General features: G+C 39.2%; 1 protein-coding gene across 3 annotated transcripts in view; it reads right to left on the bottom strand.

The window, feature by feature from the left end:
- The window catches only part of ASH1L (ASH1 like histone lysine methyltransferase), a 213,205-nt gene that overhangs the window by 14,030 nt on the left and 173,878 nt on the right, over positions 1-25,297 (bottom strand). For all 3 annotated transcript variants that reach the window (XM_019933568.3, XM_073806371.1, XM_019933579.3), the window contains 7 exons: positions 23,292-23,498; positions 23,020-23,166; positions 7,070-7,178; positions 6,476-6,640; positions 6,219-6,313; positions 3,854-4,011; positions 250-402 (listed from right to left, as the gene is read on the bottom strand). In XM_019933568.3, coding sequence (XP_019789127.1) covers positions 250-402; positions 3,854-4,011; positions 6,219-6,313; positions 6,476-6,640; positions 7,070-7,178; positions 23,020-23,166; positions 23,292-23,498 — 1,034 coding nt within the window. The remainder of the gene's footprint in view (positions 1-249; positions 403-3,853; positions 4,012-6,218; positions 6,314-6,475; positions 6,641-7,069; positions 7,179-23,019; positions 23,167-23,291; positions 23,499-25,297) is intronic.

The raw sequence follows: 25,297 nt of genomic DNA, 5'->3' as shown, positions 1-25,297 counted from the left end.
CTTAACTATGATAAAATTCCAATAAATACAAAAGATTAACCTAAAGATCCAGGGATTTAGAGACAACAATCCCTGAAGACTGTAATCAGTCCTATAATTCTATACTCTGACAAAGGAAGAACTAAGTAAACCACCTGAATTCCTAGCCCTAAACTGTCATGCGTTCTTGGTCTTGGATATCTCAGGTGAGGTAAGTGATATAATTTTTTAAAAAGCTAAGAAGAAGGAATTTGGGGTAAATATGGTCACCTTTATAAGAGATTATGCCATCACAGATCTCTTTGAAGATCTGGGCTAGGCGGGCTGCCCGAGCTACTTCAATGTTTTCCTCTGCTGCTGCCAACCGCCTTGTTCGAACAGATCGAGCAGTCTGCAGGGCGGAGAACTGGGTCATGAAGACGTCTGGAAGGATAAAGTGAAAATTAGTTTCAGGAAAAGAGCTCTTTCTCTTCTGTGATGGATTCCTGTGATTTTCGCAATTTTCCTTGAAGTGACTAAGTAGATTAGTGGTTATGGAGTTGTTTCTCTCCTCCTTAAAGAAAAATCAGAAAACACTGCAGTTTACCAGAGAAGACAAATCCTGCAATTTAAAGGGACTTACTAATGGCCAAATGCTATAGAGTAGTTGCAAGTCTGGGTTTCAAAATGAGTCTGTTTTTGAATTCTGGTCTCACTGCTTACTAGCTGTCTGATTTTGGGAAAGTTACTTAAACTTTGTGTCTCAGCTTCTCAACGGTAAAATGGGAAGAGTGGTAGTACAGGCATACCTTGGAGATATTGCAGGTTTGGTTCCAGAACACTGCAATACTGCGAATATTGCAAGAAAGGGTGTCACACGGAGCTCTTGGTTTCCCAGCACATGTGAAAGATATATTTACACTATACTGTAGTCTATTAAGTGTGCAATAACACATGTCTAAAAAAACAATGTACATACCTTAATTAAAAAACACTTGATTGCCAAAAAGTGCTAACCGTCATCTGAGTCTTCAGCGAGTTGTAATCTTTTTGCTGATAGAGGGCCTTGCCTCGACGTTGATGGCTGCTGACTGATCAGGGTGGTGGTTGCTGAAGGCTGGGGTGGGCTGAGGCAGTTTCTCAAGACAAGGCAGCAGTGCAGTTTGCTGCATCTTTGACTCTTCCTTTCATGAATGATTTCTCTGCAGCATGCAGTACTCTTTTTCTCTCATGCAATGCTCTTTGACAGCATTTTACCCACAGAACTTCTTTCAAAATTGGAGTCAATCCTCTCAAACTCTGTCACTGCCTTAGCAACTAAGTTTATGTAATATTGTAAATCTTTTGTTGCCATTTCAACAAAATCTTCACAGTGTCTTCACCAGGAGTAGATTCCATCTCAAGAAGCCACTTTCTTTGCTCATCCATACGAAGCAACTCCTCATCCGTGAAAATTTTACCACGAGAGTGCAGGAGTTCAGTCTCACCTTCAGGCTCCCATTTCTAGTTCTCTTGCTATTTCCACCACATCTGCAGTTACTTCCTACACTGAAGTCTTGAACCCCTCAAAGTCACCCATGAGGGCTGGAAACGACTTCCAAACTCCTGTTAATGTTGATATTTTGACCTCCTCCCGTGAACCACAAATGTTCTTAATGGCATCTAGAATCTTTTCCAGAAGGTTTTCAATTTCCTTTGCCCAGATCCATCAGAGGAATCATTATCTGTGGCAGCTGTAGCCTTATGAAATGTATTTCTTAAATAATAAGACTTGAATGTGGAAATTACTCCTTGATCCATGGGCTGCAGAGTGGATGTTATGCTAGCAGGCATGAAAACAACATTAATCTCGTTGTACATCTCCATCAGAGCTCTTGGATGACCAGGTGCATTGTCAATGAACAGTAATGTTTTGAAAGGAATCTTTTTTCCTGAGCAGTAGGTCTCAACAGTGGGCTTTGTCAACAGATGTGCTGTCGTCCAGGCTTTGTTGTTCCATTTGAAAGAGCAGAGGCAGAGTAGATTTAGCATAATTCGAAAGGACCCTAGGATTTTTGGAATGGTAAATGAGCACTGGCTTCAACTTAAAGTCACTGGCTGCATTAGCCTCTAACAAGAGAGAGTCAGCCTGTCCTTTGAACCTTTGAGCCAGGCACTGACTTCTCTCTACATATGAAGTCCTAGATAGCATCTACATTGAAAATCTGTTGTTTAGTGTAGCCACCTTCATTAATGATCTTAGCTAGATCTTCTGGATAACTTGCTGTAGCTTGTACATCAGCACTCGCTGCTTCGCCTTGTACTTCGATGTTAAACCTCATGAAGCAACCTCTGCTAGCTTCAAATTTTTCTTCTGCAACTTCTTCACATCTCTCAGCCTTCATAGAACTGAAGAGAGTTAGGGCCTTGCTCTGGATTAGACTTTGGCTTATGGGAATGTTGTGGCTGGTTTGACCTTCTATCCAGACCACTCAGACTTTCTCCATGTCAGCAATAGGGCTGTTTTACTTTCTTATCATTTGTGTGTTCACTGGAGTAGCACTCTTAATTTCCTTCAAGAACTTTTCCTTTTCATTCTCAGCTTGGCTAACTGGCTCAAGAGGTCTAGCTTTCGGCCTGTCTTGGCTTAAGGCGTTGCCTTCCTCACTAAGCTTAATCATTTCTAGCTTTTGATTTAAAGTGAGAGACGTGCGACTCTTCCTTTCACTTCAACTCTTAGAGGCCACTGTAGGGTTATTAGTTGGCCGAATTTCAGTATTGCTGTGTCTCAGGGGATAGGGAGGCCTGAGGAAAGGGAGAGAGACGGGTTTGGGGTGGGGGCGTGGGAGACGGGGGTGGGTGGGGATTGGCTAGCTGGTAGAGCAGTCAGAGCACATACAGCATTTATTAAGTTCACCGTCTTATATGGGCATGGTTTGAGCCTCCCCAAAACAATTACAAGAGTAACATCAGTGATCACTGATCATAGATCACCATAACAAATATAATAATAAAGAAAAAGTTTGAAATATTGTGAGAATTACCAAAATGTGACACAGAGACAAGAAGTGAGAGGATGCCCTTGGAAAAATGGCGTGGCAGATTGCTCCAAGCAGGGATGCCACAAAACTTTCAATTTGTAGAAAACATAGTATCTGCAAAGTGCAATAAAGTGAACGCAATAAAATGAGGTATACCTGTACTTCCCTCAAGAGGTAATCTGTGTAGATCAAATGCAATAATGCTTTAATGTGTTTTAGCTCAGTGCCTGACCTATAAAAATTACTCAGGAAATAATTATTGCTATTATCAGAATATTTGACCAATTGGAATATAAGATCAGAGAATTTATGCCAATCAAATCACTGAGAAGATATAAGATTCTGGGCAAATTTCTAAATGGATCTAGTCCTCACTCAGCATGTTGCCTCATACACCATGCAGAGTGCTTCTACTTTTTTTTTGCTGCACCCCTCGGCTTGCAGGATCTTAGTTCCCTGATTGGGGATCGAACTGGGGCCCTGGCAGTGAAAGTGCCGAGTCCTAACCACTGGACTGCCAGGGAATTCCCCTCATGTTCTTCTTTTATCCATTCCTACTTTCCCTCAAAAAGTAGAAGCCGGGAATTCCCTGGTGGAACACAGAGGACCCACTACCTATCTCATGTCTAGTAACTTTCAGGGTGTAGGTGATGTTTGGGAGGCTGGTGGAAGGGGGCTTCTTCCTGTTCCTTAGAGTCAAGGAAGTTGAAGAGCTGGGATGGATAGGTTATTGCTGACTGATACTTGTATGTTTGGATCTTAACTTTTTTGGTCCAGACTAAACAGAATCTTTGAATAGACCATTTGAAAATAAGTAAAATAATCACTTTTGAGGCAACCTTATGGAATTAACAAGAATGCTTCTCAGTCCTTACCAGACTTAATGTTCCCGTCATCTCGGCAGATGCCATTCCAACGGGTATATAATGATGCTGAATGAATATTATCACTGGTGTGCTTTACTTCCTCCTGTTTCTGCCGAATCTTCTCCCAGTTTCGGACCAAGAACACATGATGCTTTAATACGAAGTTTCTGTAAGGAAGGAGCTCCTTTATTTATCAATTCAATAAACATTTATTAATGTTTACTCTATGTAAGCCACTGTTATGATGACATAAATGAACACTTATCAGTGAAATCAGCTATTATAAAGAGAATTACATATGGAGAAACATTATTCAGTTTTGAATCTTGATTTATTTCACATAACACAAAACATTTCTCTGTAATATTTATAAATATCTGACAAATACCACCTAAAAGCTGCAATAATTTTGGCAACTAAAGCGGGGTGACTTGAAGGCAGAGCTTTATGGAGTATTTTTACAAATTCTAAAGGAAGTTGCCAAGATGAAGTATAGGCTTAGGATCAGCTATAACAAGGAGAACTGGAGTGGCAGATACAGGCATAGATATTTAAGATGGATATGCACTGGGCAAACCATGTTAGGTACAGTGCCACCACATAGATCTCTAAAGTTAAATGAGTTATATGCAACTTGATTAACCCTACACAATTTTGATGATTCCATAATTTGATTTTCACCCTAGCACACATATAAACAGATGTGACCTTGAATAAGTCTCAAACTATGTGCCTCAGTAAATGGAGATTAGACTAATTTTATAGTTCCTGTCTTTGGCTGCACATTGAGATCACTTGGGGAGCTTTATAAACTACTGATACCTGGGTTCCACCTCTGAAAATTCTGATGCGAGTGTTTTGGAGTGTGGCCTGGGCATCAGGAGTTTTTTGTTTGTTTGTTTTATTGCGGTACGCGGGCCTCTCACTGTTGTGGCCTCTCCCGTTGTGGAGCACAGGCTCCAGATGCGCAGGCTCAGCGGCCATGGCTCACGGGCCCAGCCGCTCCGCGGCATGTGGGATCTTCCCGGACCGGGGCACGAACCCATGTCCCCTGCATCGGCAGGCAGATTCTCAACCACTGAGCCACCAGGGAAGCCCCATCAGGAGTTTTAAAAAGCTCCCTAAGCCACTATGGAGCCGAAGTAGAGAACCACTGGACTTCTCTGTTTTACTGAAGTTTAAAATTTCTATGATTCAAAGTGAAATAGAATGGAAGGGGCTAAAATTTAGGGAAGTTGTAAATAAGGATGAACTTTCTAAGATATTGGAGTGTATAGTTAGGGAAGATGTAGGAAATGTCCCAACACAATTTGAAAAATAGGACATACATATTTACTTCTCTTCTGACATGGACAAATATTATCTCAATGTAGGGAAAAGCAAACATGACCATTAAAGATCCTTTTTATTGCTCTGTTAATTTATCAACAAAAAAGGGATTCTTAACCTTTTCTGTGGCATTCATTCCTTTGGCATTTTGGTGAAGCCCATGTAACCCTCCTCTGAACAATGTTAATTAAAAGTGTTTAAAATTTTAAGTAACTTCAGGGACTTCCCTGGTGGTGCAGTGGTTAAGAATCCGCCTGCCAATGCAGGGGACACGGGGTTGAGCCCTGGTCTGGGAAGATCCCACATGCTGTGGAGCAACTAAGCCTGTATGCCACAACTACTGAGCCTGTGCTCTAGAGCCCGGGAGCCACAACTACTGAGCCTGTGTGCCACAACTACTGAAGCCCATGCGCCTAGAGCCCATGCACTGCAACAAAGAGTAGCCCCCACTCGCTGCAACCAGAGAAAGCCTGCATGCAGCAACAAAGACCCAACACAACCAAAAATAAATAAATAAATATATAAATAAATACACGAATGTTAAGTAACTTTTAGTATACAGGATTAAAAGGAAACTGAATAAACTGAAATGCAGTTTTCAGAATATTAAACAAAAACCCTGAAATTGTGATATAGAGATGAATCTTAATTTTTAACACATGAAAAGATCTAGTGCTGGGTTTAATCACCATAGTAATTTTAAGATGGAAGTGAATGTAAATGATATTTTGAGATATCTGTAATACCTATAACATGATATGAAAATGTAAATATTGGTGACAAACTCATGGAAACTGCAACTACTATACACACACACACATATACACATCTTTTTCTTTTGCTTAGTCACATTTGAAGGAAATGCTAAATTTCAGTTAGAAATTAGGGAAAAAATACTTTTTCCCCCCACCCAAGTTCACCCCTGAATCCTTGTTTAAAGCCTTCCTGCGCAAAATGTCTCAACTATACAGATGTTTAATAATTTTTAAATTGTCAAGCAAGTCACATAACTTAAAGAGTTTAGGTAAGCAAATCTCCTTTTTACCTCTCCCGATTGGACATTGGCTTCATTTGTAATTGGGGGGTCAATCTTGTTGGAGTGTTGATGTTTTCACTGGGTTCCTCAGAGAGGTGGCCTCTCTAAAAAACAGATGGACCAGATTGCAGGAAAAACAAGATAAATCATAAATCACCTCAAAGAATATTAAAACAACTCTAAAGATGGCACCCTTTGGTATGTCCCTTATTTCAATAATTGCCTCTAAGCAGCTACTTGGGGAAAACCATGAGATTATTATTCACCCTTTTCTTCAGCTTGTGCTTAGACTTCCTCTTCTCTTTTGACCGTCCAGACTTTTTATGTGTGGTCACTGGCTGGCTACTTTTGTTGCTGGTGAGTCCATTCATGCGTTGACTCTTGCCTCCAATGATTCCTCGACATTTTTCAAAGCCGCACTTACACAGTTGCTTTGAAGGGAAAGAGAATAATGCTTTTAGCCTGCAGTCTCATTTAAAAGTTCAAATAGAATGCCTGAGCATCTGGACACCCAACAATAAGTTTGAGTCAAGAAATTTTCATATAGAGGAACATAACTGGTTGAGAATAAAATAAATGGGTTTCTACTGTAGTAGAAAGGAAAGATTAAATTTTGGGAAAACTTCACCAGAAAAAATTAAGAACTGACTGGAGACAAAAGATGATTGAGCAGTCTCTTCCACACAGTTCTGAAAGAATAACTGTGACCTATGTAGCCTAGATAAGTGGACTAAAGAGTGAAAAACTGTCTTCTCCAATGTATTTCTCAGTGGCTACAAATCAGTAACATTCACTGAAGGCCCATGTTATACAGAGTACTGTGACAAAGGTCATAACTCCTTTGAATTTATCATTCTTACCTGTTTTTCAACATTGAAAGAATGAAAGTTGTAATCATAAGTGAGTTCAGTACCAGCTGGCATATCTTTAAGAGCATATAGTCCAATCCGGTATACTCCATTAACAGACCTGTAGAGAAAGGAATGAGTTAAAGGCAGAGATTCATGATACCATGCCCAAACCCCAGAAAGGTTGGTATACTGATTTCAAATTTGTCTTTGTTTCTGTGTCCAATTACTCAAGTCTCCTGGCCAATCACTCCATCTTTAATCTCTCTTTTCTTCTATCTAGCCTATACAATACTGACAGACTAACAGTCCTAAATCAGTTTTCTGGAAAACATGTTTTATGTTGTCAAAGGTCTTAACTTTTCCTGCTTGGTATTCAAAGTCCTTCTAACACATGGCTTTAGTCTACTTACTAAACAAATTAAAATTATTTTCTATGGGCTACCTATAAAAATCTTCTAGTTCCTACTAATCTCCATCTTTCTAACCTATACATGAGGGTCTCTTTTGTTCTATTTTACCTATGTTATTAATGAGCGTTCATGTACTGTTTGTTCTAGATGCTTTATATATAATAACATATTATATATATATTATATATATTATATATAATATATATTTTATATATAATATATTAATATAATATATATTATATTATATATTATATATATAACATAATATATATGTTATTATATATAATAACATATAATTACAGCTAACATTTATTGAGTGCTATTTTTTAATATTCTTTTCCATTATAGTTTATTACAGGATATTGAATATAGTCTCCTGTGCTACACAGTAGGACCTTGTTGTTTATCTATTTTATATATAGCAGTTTTTATCTGCTAATCCCCAAATCCTAATTTATCCCTCCCCCACCCCCTTTTCTCTTTGGAAACCATAAGTTTTTCTATCTCTGTGAGTCTGTTTCTGTTTTGTAAATAAGTTCATTTGTACATTTTAGATTCCACATATAAGTGATATCATATGGTATTTGTCTTTCTCTTTCTGACTTACTTCACTTAGTATGATAATCTCTAGGACCATCCATGTTGCTGCAAATGGCATTATTTCATTCTTTTTTATGTCTGAGTAGTGTATATATATACACCACATATTCTTTATCCATTCATCTCTTGATGGACACTTAGGTGGCTTCCATGTCTTGGCTACTATAAATAATGCTGTTATGAACATTATGGTGCATGCATCTTTGAATTAGTGTTTTTTTCCAGATATACGCCCAGGAGTGGGATTGCCAGATCACACCTAGTTTTTTAAGGAACCTCCATACCGTTTTCCACAGTGGCTGCATCAATTTACATTCCTACCAACAGTGTAAGAGGGTTCCCCTTTCGCCACACCCTGTCCGGCATTTGTTATTGGTAGACTTTTTAATGATGGCCATTCTGACTGGTGTGAGGTGATACCTTGTTGTAGTTTTGATTTGCATTTCTCGAATAATTAGCAATATTGAGCATCTTTTCATATGCCTATTGGCCATCTGTATGTCTTCTTTGGAGATATGTCTATTTAGGTTTTCTGCCCATTTTTTGATTGGGTTGTTTGTTTTTTTGTTACTGAGTTGTATGAGCTGTGTATATATTTTGGAAACGAAGCCCTTGTTGGTTGCATCATTTGCAAATATTTTCTCCCAACCTGTAGTTCGTCTTTTCATTTTGTTTATTGCTTCCTTTGCTGTGCAAAAGCTTGTAAGTCTGATTAGGTCCCATTTGTTTATTTTTGCTTTTATTTCTATTGCCTTGAGAGACTGACCTAAGAAAACATTGCTGCAATTTATGCAGAGGATGTTTTGCCCACATTCTCTTTGAGGAGTTTTACAGTGTCATGTCTTATATTTGTCTTTCAGAGTGCTTGTTATATTAGTTATAACTTACTTAGTCCTCCTAACAATTATATTTAAAAAGGTAGTATTATAACCCCCATTTTCTAAATGAAGAAGCTGATGAACAACAGTGAATGTAAGAAATTTGCCCAAAGTCACACAGCTAACAACTGGGGGAATCAAGTTTCAAATTAAGGCAGGCTGGCTTCGAAGTCTTAACCACTGTGCCACAATCATAACAGGTTATCTCCTTAATTCTCAGAACAACGTTATGAGATAGGTATTATAATCCCTATTTATACATGAGGTATTTGTGTATTACAGAGTTTGTTCACAGTCACATAGCAATTAAGTTGCATTAAAAATCAGGGGATTAAGGACTTCCCTGGTGGCGCAGTGGTTGAGAATCTGCCTGCCAATTCGGGGACACGGGTTCAAGCCCTGGTCCAGGAAGACCTCACATGCTGCAGAGCAACTAAGCCTGTGCGCCACAACTACTGAGCCTCTGCTCTAGAGCCCGTGAGCCACAACTACTGAAGCCCACGCACCTAGAGCCTGTGCTCCGCCACAAGAGAAGCCACTGCAATGAGAAGCCTGCACACCTCAACGAAGAGTAGCCCCCACTCACCGCAACTAGAGAAAGCCTGCGCGCAGCAACAAAGACCCAACACAGCCAAAAAAAAAAAAAAAGGAAAACATATATATACCCCATGTTCATAGCAGCACTATTAACAATGGCCAAGACATGGAAACAACCTAAATGTCCACAAGATGAATGGATAAAGAAGATGTAGTATATATATGCAATGGAACACTACTCAGCCATAAAAAAGAATGAAATAATGCTATTTGCAGCAACGTGGATACAACTAGAGATTATCATACTAAGTGAAGTAAGTCAGAAAGACAAATACCATATGATATCACTTATACATGGAATTTAAAATATGACACAAATGAACCTATCTAAGAAACAGAGTCAGAGACACAGAGAATAGACTGATGGTTGCCAAGGGGTAAAGGAGTGGAAGAGGGCTGGATTGGGAGTTTGGGATTAGGAGATGCAAACTGGTATATATAGAATGGATAAACAATGAGGTCCTACTGTACAGCACAGGGAACTATATTCAATACCCTGTCATAAACCATAACAAAAGAATATGAAAAAGAATGTATATATATGTATAACTGAGTCACTTTGCTGTACAGCAGTGTACAGGTAATTCAACTATCCTTCAATAAAAAATCAATAAAAAAATATTCTTCCATTTTTCCATCTAGAAAGGTGATTGTTTCAATGGTGATATTCAGGTCTAAGATTCATCTTAGATTAATTTGTGTGTGTGGACTGATGTAGGAGCCTACTGACTCAGCACCACTTATTAAAAAACCATCCTTTCCTCATTAAAAAAAAAATTATTTATTTATTTGGCTGTGTTGGGTCTTAGTTGCAGCAGGTGGGATCTTCGTTGTGGCATGTGGGAACTTTCATTGCAGCACGCGGGCTTCTCTCTACTTGTGGCACATGGGCTCCAGAGTGTGCGGGCTCAGTAGTTGTGGCACACTGGCTCAGTAATTGCAGCATGTGGGCTCTCTAGTTGTGGTGCATAGGCTCCCAAGTGCACGGGCTCGGCAGCTGTGGTACGTGGGCTTAGGTGCCCTTGCAGCATGCGGGATCTTAGTTCCCCGACCAGGGATTGAACCCATGTCCCCTGCATTGGAAGGCGGGTTCTTAACACTGAACCACCAGGGAAGTCCCCATCCTTTCCTCATTGATCCACAGTGAAACCTTAGTCATAAAATCAGGTGACAGTACATTTATGGGTCTTTGCCCAGACTCTATTCTATTCCATTTGTCTATTAATCTAGCCCAAGCAAATACGTACTGTTTTAATTAGCGTATCTTTACAGTAAGTCTTGAAATTGGTAGTTTAAGTCCTTAAATTTTGTTCTTCAGGATTATCTTACCTTTTTTAGGTCTTTTGCAATTACATATATGTTTCAGAATCAGCCAGTCAATTTCCATAAAAATTGGATTTTGATTGGATTTGAATTTTTAGATCAAGTTGGTAAGATCTGACATCTCAAAAATATTGAGATTTCTAACCCATCAATATGGCATATTTCTCCATTAATTGTCCTTTTCCCCAATAATGTTTGGTGGTTTTCAGTATAGAGGTCTACAAACTTTCATTAAATCTATTCCTAGGTGACTAATGTTTCATGAAGTGAAACAGAGGTGGTGATAGTGGACACCGTTATAGAAAGTTGTTCATATTATTCTATTTTCTTTAACTATGTTAAAACACATGTAACAAAGTTTACAATCTTAACCATTTAAAACTGTACAGTTTAATGGTATTAAGAACATCCACATTGGACTTCCCCGGTGGGCCAGTGGTCAAGATTCCGTGCTTCCATTGCAGGGGGTGTGCGTTCAATGCCAGGTCGGGAAACTAAGATCCCACATGCCACGTGTGGTATGGCCAAAAAAAAAAAAAAAAAGAGAGAACATCTACATTGTTGTGTAGTTATCACCACCATACAATCCCATAACTCTTTTCATCTTGTAAAACTGAAACTCTATACCTATTAAACAATAACTCCCAACCCCTCTTCCCTTCAGCCTCGTACAACCACCATTCTACTGTCTCTATGATTTTGACTACTCGTAAGTATCTCATATAAGTGGAATCATACAGTAGTATGTTTCATTTTGTGCCTGGATTATTTCACTTAGCATAATGTCCTCAAGGTTCATCCATGTTGTAGCACACTGCAAAACTTCCTTTTAAAGGGTGAATAATAATTCCATTGTATGTAAAAACCACATTTTCCTTATTCCTTCATCTATTACGGACACCTGGGTTGCCTCCATATTCTAGCTACCATGAATAATGTTAATAAAATATGGGGGTGCAGAGACTACCCTGGTAGTCCAGTGGGTAAGACTCTGCACTCCCAATGCAGGGGGCGCAGGTTCAATCACTGGTCAGGGAACTAGATCCCACATGCATGCTGCAACTAAGATCCCGCATGCTGCAACTAAATATGCCACAACGAAGATCCCACATGCTGCAACTAAGACCCGGTGTAGCCTAAATAAATGAATGAATAAATAAATAAATAAATATTTCTTTTTAAAAAAGGAGTTCCCTGGTGGTCCAGTGGTTGAGAATCTGCCTTCCAATGCAGGGGATGCAGGTTTGATCCCTGGTCAGCAGCCTAAATAAACAAACAAACAAACAAATAAATAAATAAATATTTTTTTAAAAAAAGGAGTTCCCTGGTGGTCCAGTGGTTGAGAATCTGCCTTCCAATGCAGGGGACGCAGGTATGATCCCTGGTCAGGGAACTAAGATCCCCACATGTCACAGGGCAACTAAGCCCATGCGCCACAGTGAAGAGCCTGCGTGCTGCAACTACAGAGCCACACACTCTGGAGCCCGTGTGCTGCAACTAGAGAGAAGCTTGTGCGCCACAATGAAGAGCCCGCGTGCCGCAACAAAAGATCCCATGTGCTGCAACTAAGACTGACGCAGCCAAAAATAAATAAAAATTAAAATATGGGGATGCAAATATCTCTTTGAGAACCTACGTTCAATTCTTTTGGGTATATACTCAGAAGCTGAATTGCTGGATCATAGGGTAATTTTATTTTTAACTTTTTGAGGAACCTCCTTACCCTTTTCCACTGTGGCTATACCATTTTTAGATTCTCAAGAGAGCACAAGGGTTCCTCTTTCTCCACATCTTCGTCAGCACTTATTGTTTTCTGTTATTTTCACAGTAGCCATTCTGAGGGTGTGAAGTGGTATCTCATAGTTTTGATTTGCATTTCCTTAATGATTAGTGATGTTGAGCATCTTTTTATTTGCTTATTGGCCATTTGTACAATCTTTGGAGAAATGTATATTCAAGCCCTTTGGCCATACTGAATTGGGCTGTTTTTTTGTTGTTGAGTTTCAGGGTTCTCTATATATTCTGGATATTAATACCTTATAAGATAAATGACTTGCAAATATTTTCTCCCATTCTGTGGGTTGCCTTTTTACTCTGGGAATAGTGTCTTCTTTTTTTAAAAAATAAATTTATTTATTTATTTATTTATGGCTGTGTTGGGTCTTCGTTGTTGCGTGTGGGCTTTTCTCTAGTTGGGGTGAGCGGGAGCTACTCTTCATTGTGGTGCGTGGGCTTCTCATTGCGGTGGCTTCTCTTGTTGCAGAGCATGGGCTCTAGGCACATGGGCTTCAGTAGTTGTGGCACACGGGCTCAGTAGTTGTGGCTTGTGGGCTCCAGAGCTCAGGCTCAGTAGTTGTGGCGCACGGGCTTAGCTGCTCTGTGGCATGTGGGATCTTCCCGGACCAGGGTTCGAACCTCTGTCTCCTGCACTGGCAGGCGGATTCTTAACCACTGCGCCGCCAGGGAAGCCCGGAATAGTGTCTTTTAAAATTTTTTATGAAGTACACTTTGTCTATTTTTTCTTTGGTTACCTGTGCCTTTGGTGTCATATCCAAGAAATTATTGCCAAGTCCACTGCTGTGAAACTTTTGTTCTATGTTTTCTTCTTCAACTTTTATTGGTTTAGGTCTTACATTTAGGTCCTTGACTGGTTTGAATTAATTTTTGTATACGGTGTTTGGTAAGGGACCAACTTCATACTTTTGCATGTGGATATTCAGTTTTCCTAGCACCATTTGCTGAAAAGACTATATCCCTTTTCCACTGAATGGTGTTGGCACAGTTGTAAAAAAAATCATTTGACCAAATATGTGAAGGTTTATTTCAAGGTTCTCTACTCTATTTCATGGGTCTATGTGCCTGTCTTTATGCCTATACCATACTGCTTTGATTACTATAACTCTGTAGTAAGTTTTGAAATAAAAAAGTGTCAGGGCTTCCCTGGTGGCGCAGTGGTTGGGAGTCCGCCTGCCGATGCAGGGGACGCGGGTTCGTGCCCCGGTCCGGGAAGATCCCACGTGCCGCGGAGCGGCTGGGCCCGTGAGCCATGGCCGCTGGGCCTGCGCGTCCGGAGCCTGTGCTCCGCAACGGGAGAGGCCACAACAGTGAGAGGCCCGCTATCGAAAAAAAAAAAAAAAAAAAAAAAAAAAAAAAAAAAAAGTGTCAGTCCTCCAGTTTTGTTCTTTTTTAGGATTGTTTTGGTTATTTGGGGGGGGTCCCTTGAGATTCTATATGAATTATAAGATGGGTTTTCTATTTCTGAAAAAAAAAGAGAAGTCTTTGGGATTTTGATAGGGATTGCATTGAATCTGTAGGTCACTTTGGGCAATACTGACATTTTAGCAATATTAAATCTTCTAATGAACATGGGATGTGTTACCATTCATTTATATCTTTAATTTCTTTTAGCAATGTTTTATAGCTTTCATTGTACAATTCTTTCACCTCGTTGATTAAGTTAATTTCTAAGTACTTCATTCTTTTTCATGATACTGCAAATGGAAATGGTTTTGTAATTTCCTTTTCAGATTTCCCACTGTATATAGAAACGCAACTGCAAGAGACCGTACAATATACAAATAGAGAAAATTTTATTCTTCTTTTCCAATTTGGATGCCTTTTATATTCTCTTTCTTGTCTAATTTTTCTGGCTAGAATTTCCAATATTACTTTGAATAGAAGTGAAGAAAGTGGGCATCCTTGTCTTGTCCCTGATCATAGAGGAAAAGCTTTCAGTCTTTCACCATTGAGTATCATGTTTGCTGTGGGTTTTCATATATGGCTTTTATTATGTTCACGTAGTCCTTCTATTCCTACTTTGAGTACTTTAAAAAAAATTATTTATTTCATTTATATTTATTTTTGGCTGTGTTGGGTCTTTGTTGCTGTGCGTGGGCTTTCTCTAGTTGCAGTGAATGGGGGTTACTCTTCGTTGAGGCGTGTGGGCTTCTCATTGCGGTGGCTTCTCTTGGTGTGAAGCACGAGCTCTAGGCACGTGGGCTTCGGTAGTTGTGGCGCGTGGGCTCTAGAGCGCAGGCTCAGTAGTTGTGGCACACGCACTTAGTTGCTCTGTGGCATGTGCAATCTTCCTGGACCAGGGCTCGATCCTGTGTCCCCTGAACTGGCAGGTGGATTCTTAACCACTGTGCCACCAGGGAAGCCCTTGTTGAGTACATTTATCATAAAAGGGTGTTAAACTTTGTCAAATGCTTTTTCTGCATCAACTGAGATGATCATGTGATTTCTTTTCCCCTTCATTTTATTGATGTAGTGTATCACACTGATCAATTTTCATATGCTGAACCATCTTTGCCTTTCAGGATTAAATCCCACCTGGTCATTGTGCATAATCCTTTTAATATGCTGTTGAATTCTGTTTGCTAGTATTTTGTAGAGGACTTTTGCATGAATGTTCATAAGAGGTATTGGTATCTAGTTTTCTTGTAGGGTCTTCACCAAGCTTTGGTATCAGGGTTATGCTGGCTTCATACAGTGAGTAAGGAGGTGTTTCCTTCTCTTCAATTTTTTGGAAAAGTTTGAGATGGGTTGGTATTAATTTGGTAGAATTCACCAGTAAAACCATCAAGTCAAGGGCTTTTCTTTGTTGGGAGATTTCTGATTACTGATTCAATATCCTTACTAGTTACAGGTCTATTCAGATTTTTTATTTCTTCATGATTTAGTCTTAGTAGGTTTTGTGTTTCTAGAAATTTGTCCATTCCAACAAGATTATCCAATTTTTTGGTGTACATCTGTTCACAGTACTCTCATAATCTTTTTCATTTCTGCAGAATTGGTAGTAATGTCCCCACTTTCATTTCATTTGTCTTTTAAACATTTATTTATTTATTTGGCTGCTCTGTGTCTTAGTTGCAGCACGTGGGATCTTTCAGTTGCAGCATGCGGGATCCAGTTCCCTGACCAGGGATAGAACCCAGGCCCTCTGCACTGGGAGCATGGAGTCTTACCCATGGCACCACCAGGGAAGTCCCTCATCTCATTTCTGAGTTTAGTAATTTGGGTGCCTTTTTCTTTGTCCATCTAGTTTAAAAAAAAATTATTTTCTTTCTTATTTATTTTTTTTGTTGAGTTGGGTCTTAGTTGCAGCACACATGGTCTTCGTTGTGGCACATAGGAGCTTAGTTCCCCAACCTGCATCTTCTGGATTGGAAGGTGGATTCTTTTCTTTTTTAATTAATTTATTTTTTGCTGCGTTGGGTCTTCGTTGCTGTGCATGGGCTTTCTCTAGTTGCGGCGAACGGCGGCTACTCTTCGTTGCAGTGCACGGGCTTCAGTAGTTGTGGCTTGCGGGCTCTCGAGCACAGGCTCAGTAGTTGTGGTGCATGGGCTTAGCTGCTCCATGGCATGTGGAATCTTCCCAGACCAGGGCTCAAACCCATGTCCCCTGCATTGGCAGGCGGATTCTTAACCACTGCACCACCAGGGAAGTCCCAAGGTTTGTTGACTATGCTTATCTTTTTGAAGAACCAACTTTTGGTTTCATTGATTTTCTCTCTTGTTTTTCTATTCTCTATTTCATTTATCTCTGCTCTATATTATTTCCTTCCTTTTGTTAACTTCAGGTGTAGTTTGTTCTTTTTCTAGGTCATTAAGTTGTAAAGTTAGGTTGCTGATTTGAGCTCTTTCTTGATTTTTAATGTAAGCATTTATACCTATAAACTTCCTACTTAGCACTGTTCCTGCTGCATTCTATAAGTTTTGGTATGTTGTGTTATCATTTTCATTCATATCTAAGTATTTTCTAATTTCCTTTGTGATTTCTTTTCTGACCAACTGGTTTTGTAAAATTTCCAATTTCCTTTATGTTACTGATTTCCAACTTCATCCATTGTGGACAGAAAAGATACTTTCTATGATATCTGGCTTTTAAAATCTATTGAGACTTAATTTGTGCCTAACATATAGTCTGCCCTGGAAAATGTCCCACGTGCACTTGAGAAGAATATAAATGCTGTTGTTGTTGGGTGGAGTAGTCTGTAATATCTTTTAGATCTAGTTGGTTTATTGTGCTAAGTCCTCTGTTCCTTACTTATCATCTTTCTGTTTGTTGTATTCACTACTGAGTGGGGTATTGAATTCTCCAATTGTTATCGCAGAATTGTTTATTTCTCCCTTCAATTCTGTCAGTTTTTGCTACATATATTTTGAGGTTCTGTCATTATGTGTGTAAATGCTTACAGTTTTTGTATCTTCTTGTGGAACCTTTCTAAAAAACACATGTCCTTCTTTGTCTCTTGTAACCTTTTTGGGTTTAAAGTCTATTTTAGCCATTCGTGCTCTCTTTTGGTTACTATTTACATGAAATATCTTTTCCCATACTTTCACTTTCAACCTGTTTGTGTCTTTGGATGTCAATTGAATCTCTTATACACAGTATATAGTTGGATCATGTGTTTTTACTCTATTCTGCCAATCTATTTTAAAAATTGAGGTGTAATTGAGATAAAATATTATAATAGTTTCAGGTACAACATGATGATTCATTATATGTATATATTGCAAAATGATCACCACAATGAGTCTAGTTAACATCTATCACCACACATGGTATCAAATTATTTTCTTGTGATGAGCTCTTTAAGATTCACTCTCTTGGGCTTCCCTGGTGGTGCAGTGGTTAAGAATCCACCTGCCAATGCAGGGGACACGGGTTCGAGCCCTGGTCTGGGAAGATCCCACATGCCGTGGAGCAACAAAGCCCGTGTGCCACAACTACTGAGCCTGCGCTCTAGAGCCCGCGGGCCACAACTACTGAAGCCCACATGCCTAGAGCCCGTGCTCCACAACAAGAGAAGCCACTGCAATGAGAAGCCCACACACCACAACGAAGAGTAGCCCTTGCTCGCCGCAACCAGAGAAAAGACCGTGTGCAGCAACGAAGACCCAACGCAGCCAAAAATAAAATAAATAAAATAAAAATAAATAAAATAAAATAAATTTATATATATATATAAAAGATTCTCTCTCTTAGCAAGTTTCAACTATACAATGTATTAAGTATAGCCACCATGCTGCACATTACATCCTCATGTCTTATTTTATTTGGACCACCTTCACCCATTTTTCCAAGCCTCCAAACCCTTAACTCTGGCAACCACCAATTTGTATCTAACAGTTGTTGTTTGTTTTTTAAAGATTCTGCACATGAGTGAGGTCATGTGGTACTAGTCTTCCTGTCTGATTTCTCATTTAGCATAATGCCCTCAAGGCCCATTCATGTTGTTGCAAATGGCAGTATTTCCTTCATTTTTATGGCTGAATAATATTCCATTGTAGATATACACATTTTCTTTATCCATTCATCCACACTGATGGATACTTAGGTTGTTTCCATGTCTTAGCTACTGTAAATAATCATGCAATGAACATGGGAGTACAGATATCTTTTTGAGTTAGTGTTTTCACTTCCTTCAGATAAATACCCAGAAATGGAATCGCTGGACTGTATGGCAGTTCTATTTTTAAATTTCCGAGGAACCTCCAGTTTTTTATAGTGGCTGCACCAATTTACATTCCCACCAACAGTGCACAAGGGTTTCCTTTTTTTCACTTCCTAACACTTCCTACTTCTTGTCTGTTTGATAACAGCCATTCTATGAGGTGCATTTGACCTGCATTTTCCTGATGATTAGTGACATTAAGCACCTTTTTATGTACCTGTTAGCCACCTGCATGTCTTCTTTAAAAAGATATATATTCAGGAACCTTCCTGATGGCCCAGTGGCTAAGACTCCGCATTCCCAATGCAGGGGGCCAAAGTTCGATTCCTGGTCAGGGAACTAGATCCCACATGCTGCAAGTAAGAGTTTGCCTGCTGCAACTAAAGATCCCGCCTGCTGCAACTAAGACCTGGTGTACCCAAATAAATAAATATTGAATAAAAAAAGATGTATATTCAGATTCTCTGCCTATATTTAATTGGATTTTTTTTTGCAACTGACTTGTTTGATTTCCTTATATACTTTGAAGATTAACCCCTTATCAGATTTGCAAATATTTTCTCCCATTCTATAGGTTGTCTTTTCATTTTGTTTAGGGTTTTCAGTGCTGTATAGGAACATTTTAGTTTGACTAGTCTCACTTGTTCATTTCTGCTTTTAGTGCCTTCCTCCTGGTGTTAAAACCAAAAAAATATCATTGCCATGACTGATGTCAAGGAGCTTACCCTCTGTTTTCTTCTAGGAGTTTTATGGTTTTAGGTCTTACATTCAAGTCTTTAAGTTGATTTCTGTATATGTTGAAAGACAGTGGTTTAGTTTCATTCTTTTGCATGTGGCTATCCAGTTTACCCACACCCTTTATTGAAGAGACTGCCCTTTCCCGGTTGTATATTCTTGGCTCCTCTATAATAAATTGGCCATACACGCATGGGTTTATTTCTGGGCTCTCTATTCTGTTCCATTCATCTATGAATCTGTTTTTCTGCCAATATCATACTGTTTAGATTACTACAGCTTTGTAATACAGTTTGAAATCAGGAAGTGTGATGCCTTCAACTTTGTTCTTCTTTCTCAAGACTGCTTTGACTATTCGAGGTCTTTTGTGGTTCCACAAAAAGTTTAGGATTATTTGTTCTATTTCTGTGAAAAATGCCACTGGAATTTAATTTTTATTGTACTTAATTTGTAGGATGCTTTGGGTAGTATGGACATTTAAACAATATTAACTCTTCAAATCCATGAGCACAGAATATCTTTTCATTTATTTGTGACTTCTCTAAGTTCTCTCATCAGTATCTTACAGTTGTCAGTGTACAAGTCTTTCACCTCCTTGGTTAAATTTATTCCTAGGTATTTTATTCTTTTTGATGCTATTGCATACAGGATTTAAAAAAAAATTTGATAGTTATTAGCGTATGGAAATGCAATTGATTTTTTTAAAAATAAGCATTTTATTAACTATTCATTTATTTATATTTTTATTTATTTAATTTGCCTGCGCTGGGTCTTAGTTGAGGCATGCGGGATCTTTAGTTGCGGCATGCGGGATTGTTAGTCACAGCATGTGAACTCAGTTGCGGCATGTAGGGTCTAGTTCCCCGACCAGGGACTGAACCCAGGCCGCCTGCATTGGGAACATGGAGTCTTACCCACTGGACCACCAGGGGAGCCCCCGCAACTAATTTTTATGTTTGATTTTGTCTCCTGCAACTTTACTGAATTCATTTATCAGTTTCAAAAGTTTTTTGGTGGAGTCTTTAGCGTTTTCTATATATAATATTATTTCATCCGCAAATAGAGACAGTTTTACTTCTTCTTTTTCAACTGGATGACTTTTATTTTTTCTTGCCTAACTGCTCTAGGTAGGACTTGCAGTATTATGTTGAATACAGGTGGTAGTAGTGGGCATCGTTGTTTTCTTCTTGATCTTAAAGGAAAAGCTTTCAAACTTCCACCTGTTGGCTCGTCACATATGGCCTTGATTATGTTGAGGTACATTCCTTTACGCACTTTGCTGAGAGCTTTTATTATAAATGATGTTGAATTCCATTCACTTCTGGAGAGTTTAATCTATTTGCCTATTGATAAGGAGGGAGTTACCTCTGTCATTGTGCAATTTGTTTTCAATATGCCCTATAGCTTTTTGTCCCTCACTGCCTGAATTCCTGTTTTCTATAGTATTTAATTTTTTGGAGTGAAATGTTTAAATTCCTTCTTAATTTCCTCTTGTACATGTCTGTAGCTACTGCATTTGTGGTTATCATGAGGATTACACTGAACATCCTGAAGTTATAACACTATAATTTTATTTATAGCAGCTTAACTTCAATTAACATATAAAAACTCTGCTCCTTTACAGCTCTTTCTACTCCTTTCAGTATCACAAAATTACACCTTTATAATTGTGTGCACAAAAAATAAACTAATAATTCCTTTAAATGCATTAGTCTCCTAAATTATGTAGAAAACAAAAAGTACAGTTACAAACCACTGTAACAAAATTCTAGCTTTTATAATTGCCCATGTATTTACCTTTATTAAGATTTTTTATTTATCCATATGGCATGAAGTACTGTCTAGGGTCCTTTCATTTCAACTTGCAGGAGACCCTTGAGCATTTTTGCAGGGTAGGTCTAGTACTCACAAATTCCCTCATCTTTTGTTTATTTGGGAATGTTTTGATTTCTTCCTCACTTTTGAAGGACAGTTTTGCCACACACAGGAATCATTTTAGCATGTTGCATACACTGGCCCACTGTCTTCTGGCCTCCAAAATTTCTGATAAGGAATCTGCAAACTTTCTTATTGAGGATCTACTGTATGTGATGATTTGCTTGTCTCGTGCTGCTTCCAAGATTTTCTCTGTCTTTTGAAAGTCTGATTATAACGTGTCTTGGTATGTGTCTCTTTGAGTTCATCTTACTTGGAGTTTGGGAAGCTTCCTGGATTTTATTTTTTTCCCCCTGGATATTTATATTCACATCTTTCATGAAATTTGGTAAATTTTCAACCATTATTTCTTTAAATATTCTCTCTGCCTCTTTGTATCTGTCTTCTCCGTCTGGAACATCCACAATGCATATGGTTGTTCTGCTTGATGGTGTCCCACGGGTCACTTAGGGCTCTCTTTTCTTCAATCTTTTTCTTATTCTTCAGGCTTGATAATTTACATTGTCCTCATCTTCAAGTTCACTGTTTCTTTCTTCTGCCTGCTCAAACCTGCCTTTGAATCCATCTAGTGAGTTTTTCATTTCAATTACTGTACTTTTCAGCTCCAGAATTCCTTTTTGGTTTCTTTTTAGGCTTTCTATCTCTTTACTGATATTTCCATTTTGTTCCAACATCATTTTCATGACTTTCTCATGAAAGAAAGTTTTTTTCATGACAATTTCCTTTAGCTCTTTGAGCATGATTAGGGCAGCTTTTTAAAAGTCTTTGTCTAATGTATCTGCCATTAAGTCCATTTTAGGTTCAGATTCTACTGAATTATTTTTTTGCTTTGAATGGACAATACTTTCTTGTGTCTTTGTATTCCTTGTGATTTTTTTTTTTTGAACACTGGACATTTGAGTTGAATAATGTGGTAACTCTGGAAATTAAAGATTCTCCATCCAGTTTGCTGTTTTTTGTTATTTTGATTGCTGTAGGCTGTCTCTGTGCCAAGGATCAGCCTCAGGTGTAAACTTAGTGTCTTATGTCTTTTCCAATCCTTTCGTTGGATATGGGCAGTCACTGTCTATTTCCCCTCATACATGCAGTTGTTTTTGAACGTCTTAGTCTTTAATTTCTGTCCCAAAAGGGGAAAAGCAAAAAATGAAGGTGGCGAAAAGAGGGCACCCTTAAAATCTCCTGGGAGTCACTTTAGCTGGAGGGAGAGGGACTTGCAACAATGGTGGAGGTACACAGTGGCTGCCTGCTTCTTTGCACCTCTGTGATCAGAAGAAGCAATCAAAGCATAGGTACCTAATATTTGGAGAACAGGCCTAGCATTTGCAAGCTGTATGCAAGATATTTCAGGAACACTTGCACAGCTACCTGCCATGTAGCTATGGGTAGGGATGAGTAGCTGCTACTGTGCTAACACCTCAGATTGACTGAAATGATCCATAACTGACCATCTAAAACTTCCCCTGGACGTTACAAGCCTTCAACAGACCCCAGAGTTCCAAAAGAGTTTTATCAAACATATTCTGCTACTGCAATTGTCTAAAGGGAGACAGATTCCTTGTGCTTCCTACTCTATCATCTTCTCAGAATCTTCTCCTATCATGTTATCTTTTCTGAACTATTTTTCAGATGCATTTTTTTCATTCTCAATTAGATTATAATCTATTACTTTTATTTCTCATTGTAACAAATCCAGTGAGGATGTGATAAATATGCTAAATGTATGGATGTGAGAAGAACCACATAACACAGTGCTTGGCGCATAGTAAGCAGTCAATAAATATTAGGTATTATCTCACACACACACACACATAAATATTACATTCTTCTGGGAGTGAGTAGTTACGATGAAGTGTGGAGAAATAGTATGAGATTACTCTCTACCTGGAGGATCTGGCATAATAAGGAATTGCCTGAGCTGCTTTGTGTAAGCTGACTAAAATTGTGGAAAGATCAGTCTCTGGATGTCCTCAAAGCTTTCTGCTCTGTTGGAGTCTTGTCTTCACCTTCCCCTGCTTTCTTACCATTTCTGCATTTCACAATTTGGGTCACAGCTGTGGTTGATGAATCGGGCCTCATTTCCCATGCGATAACTGTCAATCACCATCCCACTATCCAGGTTCAGACAATAGTGGTCACTGTGATTATGATACTGCTCAATCATCCTATTCCTAAAGAGGAGAGAAATGATTGAAAGCCAATTAATGATTAAGTTGAAAGTAAATTTCAAATATTTCATTTTCCATACTAATCTGGTAACTTTGCCATTTTACTGGAGTATCATTTACCACCGTACCTAAACTCCTGTTCGCTGACAACCTCCCCTAGGTATTCAATGATGAACTGCCCAGCTTTTAGGGGTTCTTTGGTTCTGATTCCCCAACCTTTTTCCTCAGCTCGAAATCGTTCTAGACATTGCACCCACTCATGCCTCTGTATCCTCTGGTTACAGCACTGCTCACCACAGGGGCAAGTGTTGGGGGAACACTCAGCAAAGATCATTCTAGAAAGAAAAGGAATAATTGTATGTCAATTAACACTATACATAACCTTCATGAACCCATTTTTTACATAGGAATTTTAAAAATGCATAAGATTAATTTTTATTTTAATAAGGTTAGATTGGTTAACAAAGTTAACAAGGTAATAATGTCTAAGTTCAAAAATAATACTGAAAATTTCCAAGTCAAAGTGCAAACACTGATGCTTCTTATAAATTAATGAGTTAATTGTCCACTCAGCATCCTGGGTAAACACTATCATATTTAGTTCTGAGCTAAGAATATATGAACTGTAACCCATAGAGGAATTAATAATTTGATGATTACATTGCACTATTGTTTTGAAGTAGCTCATAGCCATTTACAGATTTTTTAAAAAATTGTGGTAAAATACACATAAAATTTACTATAACATTTACCATCATAACCATTTTATTTTTTAATAAATTTATTTATTTATTTTTTGTTGCGTTGGGTCGTCGTTGCTGCGCTCAGGCTTTCTCTAGTTGTGGTGAGCAGGGGCTACTTTTCATTGCGGTGCGCAGGCTTCTCATTGCATTGGCTTCTCTTTGTTGTGGAGCATGGGCTCTAAGCACGCGGGCTTCAGCAGTTGTAGCATGCGGGCTCAGTAGTTGTGGGTCATGGCTCTAGGGCACAAGCTCAGTAGTTGTGGTGCATGTGGGATCTTCCTGGACCAGGGCTTGAACCCGTGTCCCCTTCATTGGCAGGGGGATTTTTTTTTTCTAATTTAAAAAATATTTATTTATTTATTTACTTATTTATCTTTGGCTGCCTTGGGTCTTCGTTCCTGTGAGTGGGTTTTCTCTAGTTGCAGCGAGCAGGGGCTACTTTTCGTTGAGGTACGTGGGCTTCTCTTGTTGCGGAGCGTGGGCTCTAGGTGCGTGGGCTTCAGTAGTTGTGGCACACGGGCTCAGTAGTTGTGGCTCACAGGCTTAGTTGTTCTGTGGCATGTGGGATCTTCCCAGACCAGGTCTCGAACCTGTGCATCCTGCATTGGCAGGCAGATTCTTAACCACTGTGCAACCAGGGAATCCCACAGTTTACAATTTAAAGTACTTACAGGAGCTTCCCTGGTGGCGCAGTAGTTCAGAATCTGCCTGCCAATGCAGGGGACACGGGTTCGAGCCCTGGTCTGGGAAGATCCCACATGCCGTGGAGCAACTGGGCCCGTGAGCCACAATTACTGAGCCTGTGCGTGCACCGCGATGAAGAGTGGCCCCCGCTTGCCACAACTAGAGAAAGCCCCCACACAGAAACGAAGACCCAACATAGCCATAAATAAATAAATAAAAATTTAAAGTACTTACAGGGTTGTTTGATTTATTCTTCAGAAAGATATTATCTTGGGCTTCCCTGGTGGCACAGTGGTTAAGAATCCACCTGCCAATGCAGGGGACACGGGTTCGAGCCCTGGTCCGGGGAGATCCCACATGCCACGGAGCAACTAAGCCCATGTGCCACAACTACTGAGCCTGCGCTCTAGAGCCTGTGAGCCACAACTACTGAAGCCCACGCACCTAGAGCCTGTGCTCCACAACAAGAGAAGCCACTGCAATGAAGAGCCTGCGCACCGCAATGAAGAATAGCCCCTGCTCACCGCAACTAGAGAAAGCCTGTGTGCAGCAACAAAGACCCAACGCAGCCAAAATAAATAAAAATAAAACAAATAAATTTATTAAAAAAATATTATCTTTAGCTAAAGGACAAACAGCCCACAGTGTCAAATCATATAAATGAGCAGTAAGCAGAGAAAATATCCACTGGACTATACTTCAATTTA

This window comes from Tursiops truncatus, chromosome 1, assembly GCF_011762595.2.
Source record: "Tursiops truncatus isolate mTurTru1 chromosome 1, mTurTru1.mat.Y, whole genome shotgun sequence".
In the NCBI taxonomy this organism is placed as follows: domain Eukaryota; kingdom Metazoa; phylum Chordata; class Mammalia; order Artiodactyla; family Delphinidae; genus Tursiops; species Tursiops truncatus.
Note: the sequence above shows the minus strand (reverse complement) of the source record. Positions and strands in the feature narration are given on the sequence as shown.